The sequence below is a fragment of the Centroberyx affinis genome, unplaced genomic scaffold (genome assembly GCF_046629955.1).
Source record: "Centroberyx affinis isolate AG114_WGS23_722 - 3 ecotype Tasmania unplaced genomic scaffold, CSIRO-AGI_Caff_v1 ptg001738l_1, whole genome shotgun sequence".
Lineage (NCBI taxonomy): Eukaryota > Metazoa > Chordata > Actinopteri > Beryciformes > Berycidae > Centroberyx > Centroberyx affinis.
In genome coordinates this window covers 748,663-763,874 of record NW_027280142.1, presented here as the reverse complement: position 1 = coordinate 763,874, position 15,212 = coordinate 748,663, and the positions used below count along the sequence as shown (strand labels likewise).

At 45.0% G+C, this 15,212-nt stretch overlaps 2 protein-coding genes across 2 annotated transcripts in view; one reads left to right on the top strand and one right to left on the bottom strand.

The window, feature by feature from the left end:
* LOC139651988 (calmodulin-binding transcription activator 1-like) overlaps positions 1-3,844 on the bottom strand; it is a 49,074-nt gene extending 45,230 nt beyond the window's left edge. Inside the window, exons 1-2 of the mRNA XM_071528901.1 lie at positions 3,820-3,844; positions 1,257-1,352 (exon numbers count right to left, since the gene is read on the bottom strand). Of these exons, the coding sequence (XP_071385002.1) occupies positions 1,257-1,352; positions 3,820-3,844 (121 nt within the window). The remainder of the gene's footprint in view (positions 1-1,256; positions 1,353-3,819) is intronic.
* A 2,847-nt stretch (positions 3,845-6,691) lies between these two features.
* On the top strand, positions 6,692-12,441 carry dnajc11b (DnaJ (Hsp40) homolog, subfamily C, member 11b). Its single transcript, XM_071528911.1, has 16 exons — positions 6,692-6,766; positions 7,426-7,555; positions 7,695-7,768; positions 7,885-7,986; positions 8,361-8,489; positions 8,643-8,765; positions 8,895-8,968; positions 9,151-9,340; positions 9,572-9,657; positions 10,178-10,294; positions 10,429-10,584; positions 10,822-10,891; positions 11,082-11,139; positions 11,909-12,051; positions 12,142-12,271; positions 12,416-12,441. Exons 1-16 carry the CDS (start codon positions 6,692-6,694, stop codon positions 12,439-12,441), a joined length of 1,683 nt encoding a protein of 560 aa, XP_071385012.1.
* The last annotated feature ends 2,771 nt before the right edge of the window (positions 12,442-15,212 follow it).

The window sequence follows — 15,212 nt, the reverse complement described above, 5'->3', positions numbered from 1 at the left end:
TTCCGTTACGTTTAACTCTATTCTATTCTGCTTTCCAGATTTACTCCTCCATTCTCTATTTGCTATTTTGCGACAGTCTCTTTCTCTCTCTCCTCTCGACAAACTAACAGGGTCTGGTGCAGGTATGAGGCCATCTGCTCCTTTTGAAATGGATAGGGGGGTGCGGGTGTTGGTGGGGGGTGGGGGTGGGGGTGGGGGTGGGGGTGGTGTGTCATGGGGGGGTTGCCGTTTCCACGTACCACCCCCACTACCCATAACCCCCCGCCACTACCTCACTAAGCACCATGTCTGTCTGCTCCTCCTCACATCTGTTTATTTTCCTCCAATTTGTCCCCGTAACACACATGCGTGCGCACACACACGAACACAAACACACACACAAACACAGGCACTGGCACTCACAGAAATGCATCTGCGTCATGTCCTCTGGAATCAATAACCAATCAAAGCAATCATTGCTTTTATAGTCCCCTCTAATACACCACCTATTCCCTGCCCACAGCAATCACACACATGCTCCACACACACACACACGCACACACACGCACACACACACACACACACAAACACACACACACACCCACACACGCACACACACACACACATACACACACACACACACACACACACACACCAAGTGGCGACCCCAGATTACACACTCCATCTCACTTCCAGTATAACCAGGCCCATTGAGGATTATAGATAGATAATGTCATGTGTACAGATTAGGTATGACAATAAACTGCTGATAGCTAAAATAAGCCCTGCCTTCTCTGTGACTCTCTGTGGCTATGTGCAATTGTGTGTGTGTGTGTGTGTGTGTGTGTGTGTGTGTGTGTGCGTGTGTACACGGGTGCGTGTGTGTGTATGTTTGTGCTTGCGCACACTAACGCTGTATTGGCATGCATGAATAAACATGATCTGTAACAGAGCTGAATGGGAATGAAGTCTCAGCAGAGAGACACAGAGAGAGATAGAGTGTGTGTTTGTTTTGTGTGCGTGTGTGTGTTTGTCTGTGTGTGTGTGTGTGTGTGTGTGTCTGTGTATGTGTGAGTGTGATCTGTAACAGAGCAGATGAGAAGGAGACCTCAGTTCCCGCATCGCATCATTCTGCCAGAAGGCTTTTATACTTGCTCTCAGAGTCACCCTGTGCTACAGACCAATGTACGCACACACACACACACACACACACACACACACACACACACACGCACACGTGCGCGCTACAGAGTGAGAAGTGTTTGTGTGTCTCTTACTGTTGGCATCAGTGTCGTCACTCTTGGGAGGGGTGTGTCCTGTGTAACCAACAGCAATCCTGATCATTCGCTCTGGATTCCTTATCCTCTTCAGTCCTAGAGAGAGAGAGAGAGAGAGAGAGAGAGAGAGAGAGAGAGAGAGAGAGAGAGAGAGAGAGAGAGAGAGAGAGAGAGAGAGACAGATTTAGGAGACACTCTAAAGTCTGGTTTCTTTGGCAGCTGCACACCCCACCCCAGTCTTCCTCCTCTAAAACCCAGAAACAAAACTCCAAGTGATATGCATGTGGGCCGATCCATTTTTTTTATCCACTACCTTCCATCCATTGTGTCGCCTGATTGATTGGCTACAGCAGATACACTGCCTCCATGTGTGTGACTAACTTGTACCCAGCTTTAGTTTCTCTTCACTCTCATCATTTCTCTGTTTCCCTGACCACTGTTGCTATGATACAGAGTAGACCAACCAGCGCAGTGGGAGATGGTCTTCCAGGCTATATGGTGGATGTTGTTCTCATGACCACTGTGTGTACTACTGAATGACGCCATGCACATCCACCAGGGGATGGAAACAGAGGATTGCTGTCTCTCCTGCTCGCCGCCATTCATTTGGCTTTCATTCAGCATGGTTGAGATGCTGCTGATATCCTCCCCACACACAACACTGATGCTCAATGGTCAAAAAACCCTCATACTGTGAAAGTGTGTGTGTATGTACAGTATGTGAAGGGGGTGGTTTATATTTATGTGGTACAGTGCTGATCTGCCTATGGGCCTTCTCTCTCTTCTACAGTTCTAGTTTTTCCACGCAACGGGACTCTCAACCCACGGCCTTCCCGCTGCCTGTGGCTATACTGTGTGTGTGTGTAGGTGTGTGTGTGAGTGTATGTGTGTGTGTGTGTGTGTGTGTGTGTGTGTGTGTGTGTGTGAATTTAAGTGCCGTGTGCCTGTAAATGTACTGCAGAAGTGTATGATACTATTTGTGTGGTTCTGTCTGTGTGCAGCCTAAGCTATTGGCAATTAGCATCAAAACAAAGTGGCTATGAGTGTATTCTGGGACATGTTCAGAAATAATTGCCCCTTAGAGACGTGCTGCTCAGCGTCGCTCCCTAGCGGAGTGAGGTTAAAGGTCCAATCTGTCATTTTCAACATCCTGAACCTGCCATTTGATCGTGTAAGAAGGGGTCAGAACAACTGAGCGAGTCGCTCCAAGTACTAGTTAAAGTGAAGCCTACATTTGACACCGCTGTGTGGGCTGTTGTGGAGCTGTGTCTCATCCATAACAGCACATGTGGCTGTTTTTATTTATTTTGTTGGCGGGACAGGCATTTGGGCAGTTTAAACCCCTGTGGCATTAGCGCAATACTTCAAACAGGCAAGGAAATGACAGCAATACTTACAACAGCTTAACAACCATTAGGTGTTTATAAACAAATGGCAAATACACTGTAGAAGAAATGCAGAAGCCATTAACCCTTGAATTAAGATGGAGCACATTATGGCCACGTAATACAATATTGTGGGTTGATTGTGAATTCATAAATTCATTAAGCTAACTACCTGAATGGGGGCAATCAGTAATGACAGGGACCGCAAGAAGCAAAAACTAAAGCCAGAGTCAAGCCTATAGGCATTCATTCATTTTCATAACCATACATACTATGGGCTTAAACTGACACACACACACACACACACACACACACACACACACACATACACACACACACACACATACACACTTCTTTTGACCCTAAAGTAGCCTACATGTCTCAACCATAGCCTGGAGGGATGGTCGCATGCTGATCCTCATCACAGACACAACCTAGATACAGCTCAGACTCTCACCTTCACTGCCTTAGCAACCACAAGCACAGATCAACCCCATATGAACAGCAGCATCCACACACACACACACACACACACACACACACACACACACACGACATTGAATTGTGGCTGAATGCACAGCTGGTCTGGGAGGTTGCGTGCCTGTCAGGAAAGGAAATCTACAATTCAATGGTCTATTTCGTGCTTAAAGAGAAAGAGAGAAAGAGGGACATAGAGAGGGATAGAGAAACACACACAAACACACGCACGCGCACACATATACACACACGCACGCACGCACGCGCGCACACACACACAGCATCTGAATTCCTTCAGCGTGAACCACTCACATCCTCTCACATCCCCATCCTTTTCTGCTAAACGCTTAAAAAGCACATAAACCTGCTACTCAGGGGAAACGCTGGCACGCGATGTACGGTTGGAGAAAAAAAAACAGAAACCCATCCCGACTCTCAGGCTATACCGACAGGACAACTCTCCTTCCGTTATTTATTTTGCTGTCGGTTAGCCGTGCCACACAGTCGCTGGTTCAGCATCAGCGTCCGTGTTTTCGGGACGGGGTAGTCGTTGGAGAAGAAAGGGAAAGCCCCCCCCCCCCTCACCCGTATCCCTCTACTCCGCTATGCCTCCGTCCCTTCACAGCCTTGCCTGAACCCTGAGTAGCAGGCTTCCGTCCGGACTCTCCAACCTCAAAATAAAACCGTTATTTCTCTCTTACCTTCCGGCTTGTTTTCGGCAGCCATTTCCCCTCCGCCGCGCGCCTCATCCCTCCTCCTCCTCCTCCTCCTCCTCGCCTCGACCTAGGGGGTGGGGGGAGGGAGGGAGGGAGAGAGAGAGAGAGAGAGAGAGAGAGAGAGAGAGAGGGAGAGAGAGAGAGAGTGGGGGGGGGGGGGGGGGAGAGAGACCACGCGCGTGCACAGAGAGGACAGCTCAAGGAGGGGGCGGGACTGAAAGGTGGCGGGGGGGGCGAGCCTGCCGAATTCAGCGAAGCTATTGGTCCAAGCTGTAATGATTGACGGCGGGGATCCGTGATGATGACTCGTGGAATTCTCATCTCTCCGCTCATCCCTGTTGTAGGTCTATATATATGACCCCGCCCCCTTCTGCGCTCTCTCACTCTCTCTCTCTCTCTCTCTCTCTCTCTCTCTCTCTCTCTCTCAGAGAAACACGTCACTGAACGATGTCTGTATTCGAGGACACCTTGACAGCCTCCCACAGCATCATCATCATCATCATCATCACCTCTCTCTCTCTCTGTCTCTCTCTCTCTCTCTCTCTCTCTCTCTCTCTCTCTCACACACACACACACACACACACACACACACACACACGCACGACACGCGCGCGCTTATTTCTTCACATGCATACCCAGTAGACTATGGATAAAATGTAGTGTAACAAGGTCGCTTCTTGCAATAAATTCTGAACCCCTGCTGAATATAAATGAAAATAACCTTGCCCCTGCTTGGAAAGAGACTTTAGACGCGCGTGGGCTGGCGGCTGCTGTCATTCTGTGTGGTGCTGAAGCTCGTGGTGCTGAAAGGACAGTTCCACACGCGCCTACACAGACTCTGCGCACTCAGACACCTGCATTCTGATTAAACCATGCTGTTGGACTGAATTCATGATAGGTCAGGTGAAATAGAATGACAAACATGACCCCCCCCCCCCGCCCCCCTTCGCTGTTGTTGCCTATGGTTTCTCTAGCGGAAAACCATTATAATATTCTGATAATACTCCTAAAGGAACTTGTGTGTCTGTAGTAGGCTACTCAGTTGTAAGTTTATAGTGACCTTATAGGCTACATTATAGGCTTTTTCATCATCTATGGTGATACTACAATATGCTTGTGATATTTTATAGTTTTGCTGGGATATTTTTATAGTATCCCTCTAAAATTAGATACTAGTTCCTATTCTTTAATGGTTATACAGTGACCATTACATTCTCTCTTCTCTGGAAGCGAAACCCACACTGTCACGTTGTGCCTCGCGATAGATAGGCTATCTCCTTTGCATCAAAGCCTTGTGTTTGATAGAGACAAGCCTCTTCATATAGGCTTCACAGAAAACAGATGCTGAATGGTTCGTTATTAGCTACGTATATGCTTTGCGTAGCCTCTACGCACAGCGTGTGTACAACAGCGCGAGAGGATCTTCTGCACCTGACGGAGTTCAAGCAAGGAGGGACGTCGACGAGCGACGTATCAAAGATATGTAAAATGAGAAGATCAAACCTGTCTATTTTAACCTTCAGAAACGTGTGTCCGCTTGAGGGGAAGATGCGCATATACGCACATGCACTAACAATGAGATAGATGCAACAACAACAACAAAACCCAGTCAATTTTTAGTTAATATGACAGTGGATAGCCTAGTTATTAACATTAAGCATATAGCCTTCTCTACTAACATTAAGCTACTCATAAACGTTATTTTGAGTTTGACTTTTGTTTGTTTTAGCTGTTAAGCACCAAACCACGTTAGACATTTTTACACTGCACGTGCGAAATGGGAGCAAATTGCAAAACAAAGCTGTTTTTGTAATGTCCCTGTGGAAACTATAATATATGAAAAGGAATATAGGCTAAAATTGACTCCATTAATAGGTTTCTAACTAATTCACTTTCTACTAGCAAGTAACAATTGTGAAAAAATAAAAAGGGAAATTCTGTTAAAATCATCCAATGTCCTGCATTGGAATGGATTAGCAACTATAACCAGCTTCAAATAGGTAGGTTTATATATTCAACATTTCAGCGTTGTGTTTTACAGTGATTTTAGAACAGGTGTTGTTTGGCATGACGCGAGGTGGAGCCGACTGGATTATTGCTTTTATATTAAGGCGATAACACCATTGTATTAAAAACAGAAATAACAATAAATATGTTATTGTTAAATGATAATAATTACATGATTGCAATTCAATGTCACTCTTCCACTATAAGCTATAACTATAATTATAGTTCTTGAACAGCCGGTAAACAGTGGCTGTGGGTACTAAGTGACACAGTAGTGGTTAGGTTTATGGCTCAGGTATTTTACTGACTTCGAACTAGACTCAGCCAATCAGAAATAAGGACCGGAATTATCCATTTTATAAATGAAAAGATACCGGTGGGTCAATGAGAAGGAGTGGGGCAATCATTAATTTCCCATTGACAAATACAATTTTTCAATTAACAAAAAGTTAATGTACCTTACTTTAACTGTCGTTTTGGAAAGGACAAGTTTGCACTGTAAAATAGGTTACAATGAAGTTCGTGGCAGAAGGACCTCGTAAAAGCTAGTAATAGTAGTAATGGTAACAAGTAATTGCAATCAATAAAAAAAGATTGTGGTAGATGGAAAGGGAATCAGCGTCGAGCTTAATTCAATGAACTGTGTAAAGTCGTTTTTCTGTACAATTCCCTCAGGAAAAGTCAAACCTTTTCTTCACTAAGCTTGAACCAAGCACAACCAGCAGAGGGCGACATGACGACTCCCGCTTCCCGTGCAGGAGGCCGCTAAGGTCTCTTGGGCTATGGCAGAGTCTGACCAATCAGCTTTCAGAACACTGGAGGGGTGGGCGGGACCGGGCCAAAGGCAAACATGGCGGCGTCCTTAGATGATGATTTAGAGTTGGACAACCAAGATTATTATTCTCTACTCAATGTCAGAAAAGAGGTATGTTTTATTTTGCATTTGCACCGAAGCCGAGTGGTGCCGAGCTTTCTCCGTGACTATCAGGTCGACTGAGACCTAGACTGTGGTCGGCGAAGCAGCCGCCAGTCGGTGCATCATCCCTCGGTTGAATAACGGTCCGCTCTTCATCCGTTGAGGCTGAGGCTGGATGATGATGCTACCGGGGCAGGAGCAAGCAGGCCATTTCATCAGTTACCTTACGTTACGTTTAAACCGTGTTAGCGCTTTGAAACGGATGTCGGCACAAATACTGAGCCTATAGCCATCTAGCGTCTCTTTGGGGCTGACCGAAGAGCACCTTCACAAATCAGTGTCCAGTTAGACTTGAGTGATTGACAGGCTAGGCTAGGGCTTGACGAAGCTGACATGTCTTCATTTGGACCCTAACCGAATAGCTAACGTTAGTTAGCTTGTTAAAGAGACGGCCTCTCCTAGATTTCACTGTATCACACTTATAGTTCCATTCTACTCGTTTAATTTTTACTTGTACACTTTCACTGAAATGAAAGGCTTTGCTTCCTTTGAAAAATCACAAATGTTTACGGTTTAGAAGGCTTGTACCAAGTGTGCGTATTTTACATTGGATCCATTAATGTAGCAGAGTTACTTTATTGATACTTCTTTGTCCTGTGTTGTCCCAGGCCACTCAGGAGGAGCTAAAGGCTTCCTACCGCAGGCTGTGTATGCTCTACCACCCTGACAAACATCGAGACCCTGAGCTGAAAGGACAGGCCGAACAACTTTTCAACCAGGTGCACCAGGCTTATGAAGGTGGGGCACGCATGCACACACACACACACACACACACACACACACACACACACACACACACACACACACACACACATACACACACACACATATGAGATGAAAACAGAGCACACAGTGATATTTTCCTCTTTCCCCTCAGTGTTGAGTGATCCTCAGTCCAGGGCCATCTATGACATCTTTGGGAAGAAGGGGCTGGAGGTGGAGGGCTGGGAGGTAAGCATGGTATACAACACAACCTCCTGTCTTTCAGTCAGTTGACTGGATTTGCCACACCATAAATACTTACCACATCTCCACTACAATCCTATGGTGTGATGATTGCTGTGTAGGTGGTGGAAAGGAAGAGAACTGCAGCAGAAATCCGTGAGGAGTATGAAAGGCTGCAAAGAGAAAGAGAAGAGAGGAGACTGCAGCAAAGAACTAACCCCAAGGTTTATAACCACCCTCACACACGCACGCACGCACGCACACACACACACACACACACACACACACACACGCATAAATTCACCCAGGCCCACACGCACGCACGCACGCACACCCTGTTCCTGATTTTCACTCCTCAGTACTTCCATCATATTTCTGTACTAAGAAATCTGTTGGCTGGTACTGTTACACAGCTGTCATCAAATTGCGCTGTGTAATAATCCAAAGGGCATTTAGAGGAGATATACTACTTTGATATAAGTTCTCATAATTGTGGACGATTTCCACATTTCACTATGCCCCCTACCCTTTTCATTCTTACCCTCTTTCACCATTTCCCTCTCTGTCGTTCTTTACCCATCACCCCCTCTGTATTCAGGGCACCATCAGTGTGGGTGTGGATGCAACCGACCTGTTTGACCGCTATGATGAGGACTTTGAGGAGATGCCAGGAGGAGGCTTTCCTCACATTGAAATCAACAAGATGCACATCTCCCAGTCCATAGAGGTACACCTGCACACAACACAGCAACACACACACACTTAGCATTCTCTGTCCATCCATCCATCCATTTTCTAGTCGTTTATCCGGGTCAGGGTCGCAGTAGTATTCTTGTGTTTTATTATTTATCAGGCTAAAACTTTCCCTTTCTTTCGTCAGGCTCCTCTGACGAACTCGGACACAGCAGTGCTGTCGGGTTCGCTCTCTACGCACAACGGGAACGGAGGGGGCAACATTAACATGACCATACGCAGGGTTACGTCAGCCAAGGGCTGGGGAGAGGTACACACACACACACACACACACACACATACACACACTACAACAAAGCATATGCAGTATATAAAGCACCACGTAGCATTTCTGCAATCACTTTCTTCTGTGTATTTGTTTGTTTATTTCTCTCTGCAGGTGGAGTTTGGTGCAGGAGACATACTGGGACCTCTCTTTGGGTTAAAGGTGTTTCGGAACCTGACGCCACGCTGGTAAGACCCAGCTCTTTGATATGAGAAACAATGAAGGCAATCATACAAACTGCATTCTCAAGATATTTGTTTCTTGACCGTCACTTCCTCACTCATCTCCTCATCTCTGTCTCTCTCTGTTTTCCCTTCCTTCTGTTTATTTCTCCCTCTTTTTTTCTGCTCTCTGTCGTGTCTCTGTCCAGTTTCTTGACAGCCCAGTGCGGTATGCAGTTCTCTCCTCGTGGTTTGCGGCCGAGTTGCTCTCTGATGACAGCGCGACACCTTGACCAGAACACCATGGGCTATCTGCAGTGGCGCTGGGGGCCCAACAGTGCCATGACCACCAGCCTGGTCCGAGACACCAAGACCAGCCACTTCACTCTAGCTCTGCAGGTACACACACACACACACACACACAACCAGGAGCATAAACGCATGCAAGCAGGCAGACAGGCAGACAGGAAGGCACTTACACAGCCGTCTTGCTGTCATTATGGTTATTATGGTTTGTAGCTGAAATTTGCGGTGCGTGACACTGAGTTTTGCTTTTTCATCCCTCAGTGTCTGCTTCCTTCCTCTCCTCTCTTGCTCCCCCTCCCTCCTTCTCTCCCTCCCTCCCTCTAGCTGGGTGTGCCTCACTCCTACCTGATGATGAGCTACCAGTACAAGTTCCAGGATGAGGACCAGACCAAGGTCAAAGGCTCTGTGAAGTACGTTTGTTTCTGTCTGCTGGAACTGTCTCAAAGGACTGTAGCACAGTAGAACCCTGTTTATTTGAATCCACTGCTCTATCAGTTGGGAATAGTGTGCAAAAAATAATGTGCAGTGCAAAACTATATATTGTGTTGATTGTAATTCACCTGATGGAATTTCCTTGTTAATGTAAGTAAGTGACTAAAACATTTAAAGCATTTAGAAATGTGAGCTGCAGAATTGCAAGTTCCATTAACTTCAGGCTGCACTTAAGTTAACAGATAAATCTCTTGAACTTGGTTTTGAATTTCTGTAAATTTGATCTCCAAACATTTTATTCTCCCAAACAACCTCCCTTCTTGAGGGGTTGCACTGTCTGTACCGTATACTCCCTCCATTCTGCCCACGCTGTTGCTTTCAGTAGCTGCCTTGCTCCCTCTCTCTAATGGTCTCTGTCCACCTTTGTCTCCCTCCCTCCCTCCTTCCCTCTCTCCTTCCCTTCGTCCTTCCCTCCCTCCTTTGCTCCCTGGCTCCCAGGACGGGCTGGTTTGGTACTGTGGTGGAATATGGCGCAGAGAGGAAGATCAGCCGACACAGTGTCCTGTCAGCCACTGTCAGCATCGGCGTCCCTCAGGGAGTCACACTCAAGATCAGGTACTGTACAACCCAAAATATGTGTCTCACTCTTCTGTGGGTCTTTATCTCACTTAATGCACAATTACTTCATTTTATGTGTGTGTGTGTGTGTGTGTGTGTGTGTGTATATCTGGGTTTGTGTTTCCATGCAGGTTGGCACGTGCCAGCCAGACGTACCTGTTTCCAGTCCACCTGACAGACCAGCTGCTGCCCAGTGCAGTCTTCTATGCCACAGTGGGCCCCCTGCTAGTCTACATGGCCATCCACAGACTGATCATCATCCCATATACACGAGCACAGAAAGAACAGTCAGTACATCTGTAACCTTCTGTCCTAACCTGACACTCAGTCATCATAAAATGTTAATCCTAGACTAGTCTTCAACAATGCCAAAAGACAGGTCACTGTTCAGGCTGATTTTAGCAGTGACTGAATCCTGCTGTTAAACTGTAATGTTCTGCTTAACCCGTGTGGTTTTTCTAACTCTGTGTTTTTAAAGCATGCTGATGCTTGATGTTTGCTTTGTCTGTCTCTCTGTTTCCTAGAGAGTTGGAGCTGCAGAGGAAGAGCTCAGCCACAGACATCGCCAAGAAGAAAGTGGAGGCAGAGTCAGCGGTGAGTACACATACACACACACACATACACACACACACACATGTAAACACACACAGTTTTTCCCTGTGTGAAGGATCATTGATCATTGTTCCTAGATTTAGCTCTCCTCATCTGAAATGAAAAGCACTCTCCCATCTCATTCCATTTCTTTCTCCACCCCTCCGCCTTCTCTCCCTCTGCTCCTCTGCAGGTTCTGCTGATGCAGGAGTCTGTGAGGAGAATCATAGAAGCAGAAGAATCCAAGATGGGTGAGGGAACACACACACACACACATAAACACTATGATGGGGAACTGAGAATCTTTTTCAGTTTGCAGCCAGTCAAAAAATCTTACAACCATGGGATGAGTAAAAATTCAAATGTGTAATTCAAATGCATTTTCCATATGTCTGCTTTGAACAGCTTAATGTATCTGTAGGATTCTGAAAAACATCATCTAATCTCATGCAGCACGTGATAATGATGTAGCCTATCTCCATGCTGCTCTGTTTACATGGGTTATGCTCATAAATCTGCACACACAGCGCCAGAATGCACACTGGCATAAATCAGAACTGTTTGTGAATTCAGCACACTAATGGAATTCCTGTTGTACTTATCTAGAGGCTGCATGCGATTATTTAAAGGGCCACTCTTTGGAGGAGCTGCACCTTCCAGACACTCTGTCCCGGGAGTAGGAGTAGTCTGTGTTTAGTAGAGTGTTTGAGTAATTAGAATGTAGTGAATGATATCAAGCTAACTTGGTAGCAAGATCGTTGTATCATGTTGTGTCCTATTGTGTCATGCCACAACTTGACACAGTCTTTGTAGGGAGGGAGGGATTCATATATTGACACTTTTAATTTTCCACTCGTCACATCTGTTATCTGAACCGTACTTAAATCCCTCTGATGTTCTGTGCATTGCCCCAGTGTGTCCGGCTGCTCTCAGTTTTAAAATTGCATTTACAAACACACCCAAAGTTAGCTGACAACAGGGCCGACCGTGACACGCTCCTCTTTGCACTTTATTGTGTAGGTCTGATCATCCTGAATGCCTGGTATGGGAAGTTTGTGACAGACACCAGCCAGAAGCAGGAGAGAGCCCAGGTCATCGACGTCACTGTCCCTCTGCAATGCCTGGTCAAGGACTCCAAACTCATCCTCACTGAAGCCTCCAAGGTGTGTGTGTGTATGGACACGTGTGTGCGTTTGTGTATCTGTAAATGTGCATGAATGCATGTTACCTGAGGTTTGTTTCTCTGCGTGCAGGCAGGGTTGCCGGGCTTCTACGACCCCTGTGTCGGAGAAGAGAAGAGTCTCAAATTGCTGTACCAGTTCAGAGGTGTCATGCACCAAGTCCTGTCTGCAGATATCGAGCCCCTACGGATACCCAAGCAATGTTAGTATGCAGCCACTTTACCCAAGAACCAATATTATTGTCAGTCTCCATGTTAATATGGCAGCAGCAGGCTAATTACAACATGACTTTAGCCTCTGGGCCATCCATCTTATCTTCTGGCTCTCTCTGTTTTTGTCTTGTCAGCTCACAGAATTGACTCTGAGTCCTAGGAGCCCACTGCTCTTGGATCACCAGAGGACAAGCGAAGACACGGACAGAACAAACTTTCTGTACACAGAAGGACCGAGGAATGGAGGGAGACAGCAAAAAATAAGTCTCTTCGTGCTCCTGTGCTCCTCCTCCTGTCATGGTATTAGTGAATCTGTTTTTGAGTTCCTCCACTCCTCCCTTTCCTGTGAGCCATCCCCTCCCAGGTTCAAGAGAATACAGGACTCAGCTCTGACTTTTTAGCAGGTTTTACCCTCTGTATCTCTAGTCCACTACAACAAACAGGGCTGCTCAAATGTCTGCCTGCTGCAGGAGACTGGATATTGGCCCTGAGTCTCTATATGCACTACACAAAGGGACTGATATTCACTGCTGATGTGGTGACCATTCCCACCGAAGATGAGCTAATAGTGTACAGCTAAATTAAGAGATGTTTCTTGACATTTGTTGTCAACAGTGTAAACAAATGAGTTGAGTACCCCCACAACAATGCAGTCTCATCCTGTATGCATATCATCCTGGTAGTTATGAATCTAACGTTATGCTAATGTACCAATAATGTCACTAACTCATGCTAACGTTTAGGGTTATAGAAAACTATGCATGATCATGTCTCAGTATCCCTGAGGCTTGCCAGCTCCTCCTCCTAAATGGCTGGGGATTGCCTGTGTATGTCATGTTTTTATTTAGTTTGTCGAAATGTCTCAACCTAATTTATTATGCCTTGTAGTGACATGTCTGCTGCTCATGTGGGTGCCAGTCAGCGGGCGTAAACTGGCACCCAAAACTGGAGATATATCTGTTGGGGGGAGGGTGGGGGGGTAGTATGTAAGCTACAGTGAAAGATAGAAACCTACATGTAAGGCCTATGCTTGCTGCTAAAGCAGTCACTGTGACAGACAATAAACTGTCACTGGCACTGACATGAGCCACACTGGGACCATTTTACTGATTATGACACATTTACATTGGCTTAATTTATTTGTTTGAATCTGTTCATGTGTGTAGGTTTAGTCAGTACACCAGTCATGTGCCATATCCTTACATTTGATGATCTTGTTCGCTGTCCCTCGTTATTCAAAATTAGATATTGAACTGATCTGCTTATGCCACATCACTTCTCATAAATGGTAGCATAACATAACTTGACAACTTCTTTGTCAGCCAGGGTTTTTAATGTCTGTTTTTGTAGCCGATAATCCACACTCAGTGGTCTCACCTTTGAGGTAGCTATTTTCTTATTGGCACCAAGTTAACTGGGTGAAAACTAATATACAGTGCTTTGCAAAAGTATTCAGCACATTGTGTTGTGTAATTAAGTTACTATTAAAATGCATTTATTCTGGATTTCCAGACTGAGTTCAATACAAAGCAATGTATCCTATCAAAGTGAAAACAAATCTGAAGAAAATTATGTGACAGAGAAATTGGGTATTCAACCCCTTTGCTTTGTTTGGGATAAATTGCCACAGTTGCAAAAGTTTGCTCAACATCTGTTACACAGATTTTCCTTTCAAACATGTTTTTTTAATGTGTCTTTCTTGCCAGAGACAGGTCCTTTACCTAGATATTAATGGGATTTTAGGGTATTGGGTGGACTCTCCATTAGAATATGCAAGCACAGTATGGGATATATGGTTAATTTATGGATGACATTCAAGTCCAGTTCTTGAAGTTTCAGAGAAAACAAAAATCTTCACCCTCCCATCACAGTTTTGGAAAATACAGAATTAGAAATATTTATGAGTTTTTCCTGTCCAATTTCTCATGGATTTCCATAGTAAAAATGGACTGGAAAAACCCACTGAAACTGCACCTGTATTTTCAATTATAGTGATCGCAAAGGGATGATTTATATTTTCTTTTAAACTTCAAGCACTGGACTCTAATGTCATCCATAAATGAACCGTATATCCCATACTGAGCTTAAGTATTCTAATGGATAGTCTAGCCTACACACTAAGATCCCAGAAAGTCCCATTAAGATCTAGTGAAGGGACCTGGTCTCAGCTTTGTTAGCAAGGAAGAGAAATAAAAAAAGTTTAAAAGGAAAGCATTGTTCACCACCACCAAATACAATATAAATATGACATCGAAGTAACAGATGATAAGAAATGTTGAGCAAATTTATGCTACTGTGGCAGTTTAGCCCAAACAAAGCAATGGGGCTGAATACTTTATTTTACTTTTATACTTTCAGATACATTTCCACCAATTTGTTTTCACTTAAATAGTTCTTTGCATAGAACTCAGACAAAAAAATCCTGAATAAATACATTTTGAAATAACTTGAGAAGCACAACAAAATGTGCAAACACTCAAGGGGTCTGAATAGTTTTGCAAGGCACCGTATCTTATGATGCACTTTCTGTTGAGGTGTAAGCAAGTGTTGTAGGACAGAGGCTGCCAAAGTTTTTCACATTAAGGGCCCCCAAATAAATGCACATTAGGGCCATGAACCCCCATTTAATCAGATTTTGTCCTTTGAACCCCCATCTGTGATTTGTTTTCATAGTTATGATTTTCATAACCGTCTATACTGTAGGTGGAGTGATAACCACAGTGGGGAGAGTGAAACCTCTGATCATAAGTCATTGTTATACACTCTTATTGGGAATGAAACATCAGTGAAATTAAAGTGTTTTGTTGGGGACCTGTCAGGGACTCCTCAGAAGCCCCTAACCCCACTTTGGGAACCACTGCTGTATGTTATAATTGGGATTTTATTGGATACGAAGGTTTAACATTTTGCACAGTGTATTTTTTAAACTTC

Excerpts from the sequence above, each read along its gene's own strand:
- dnajc11b (XM_071528911.1), top strand. The coding sequence starts at position 6,692 with ATGGCGGCGTCCTTAGATGATGATTTAGAGTTGGACAACCAAGATTAT. Across the intron at positions 9,341-9,571 it reads ACTTCACTCTAGCTCTGCAG|CTGGGTGTGCCTCACTCCTA; the intron begins GTACACACACAC and ends CCCTCCCTCTAG. Across the intron at positions 10,295-10,428 it reads GGAGTCACACTCAAGATCAG|GTTGGCACGTGCCAGCCAGA; the intron begins GTACTGTACAAC and ends GTTTCCATGCAG.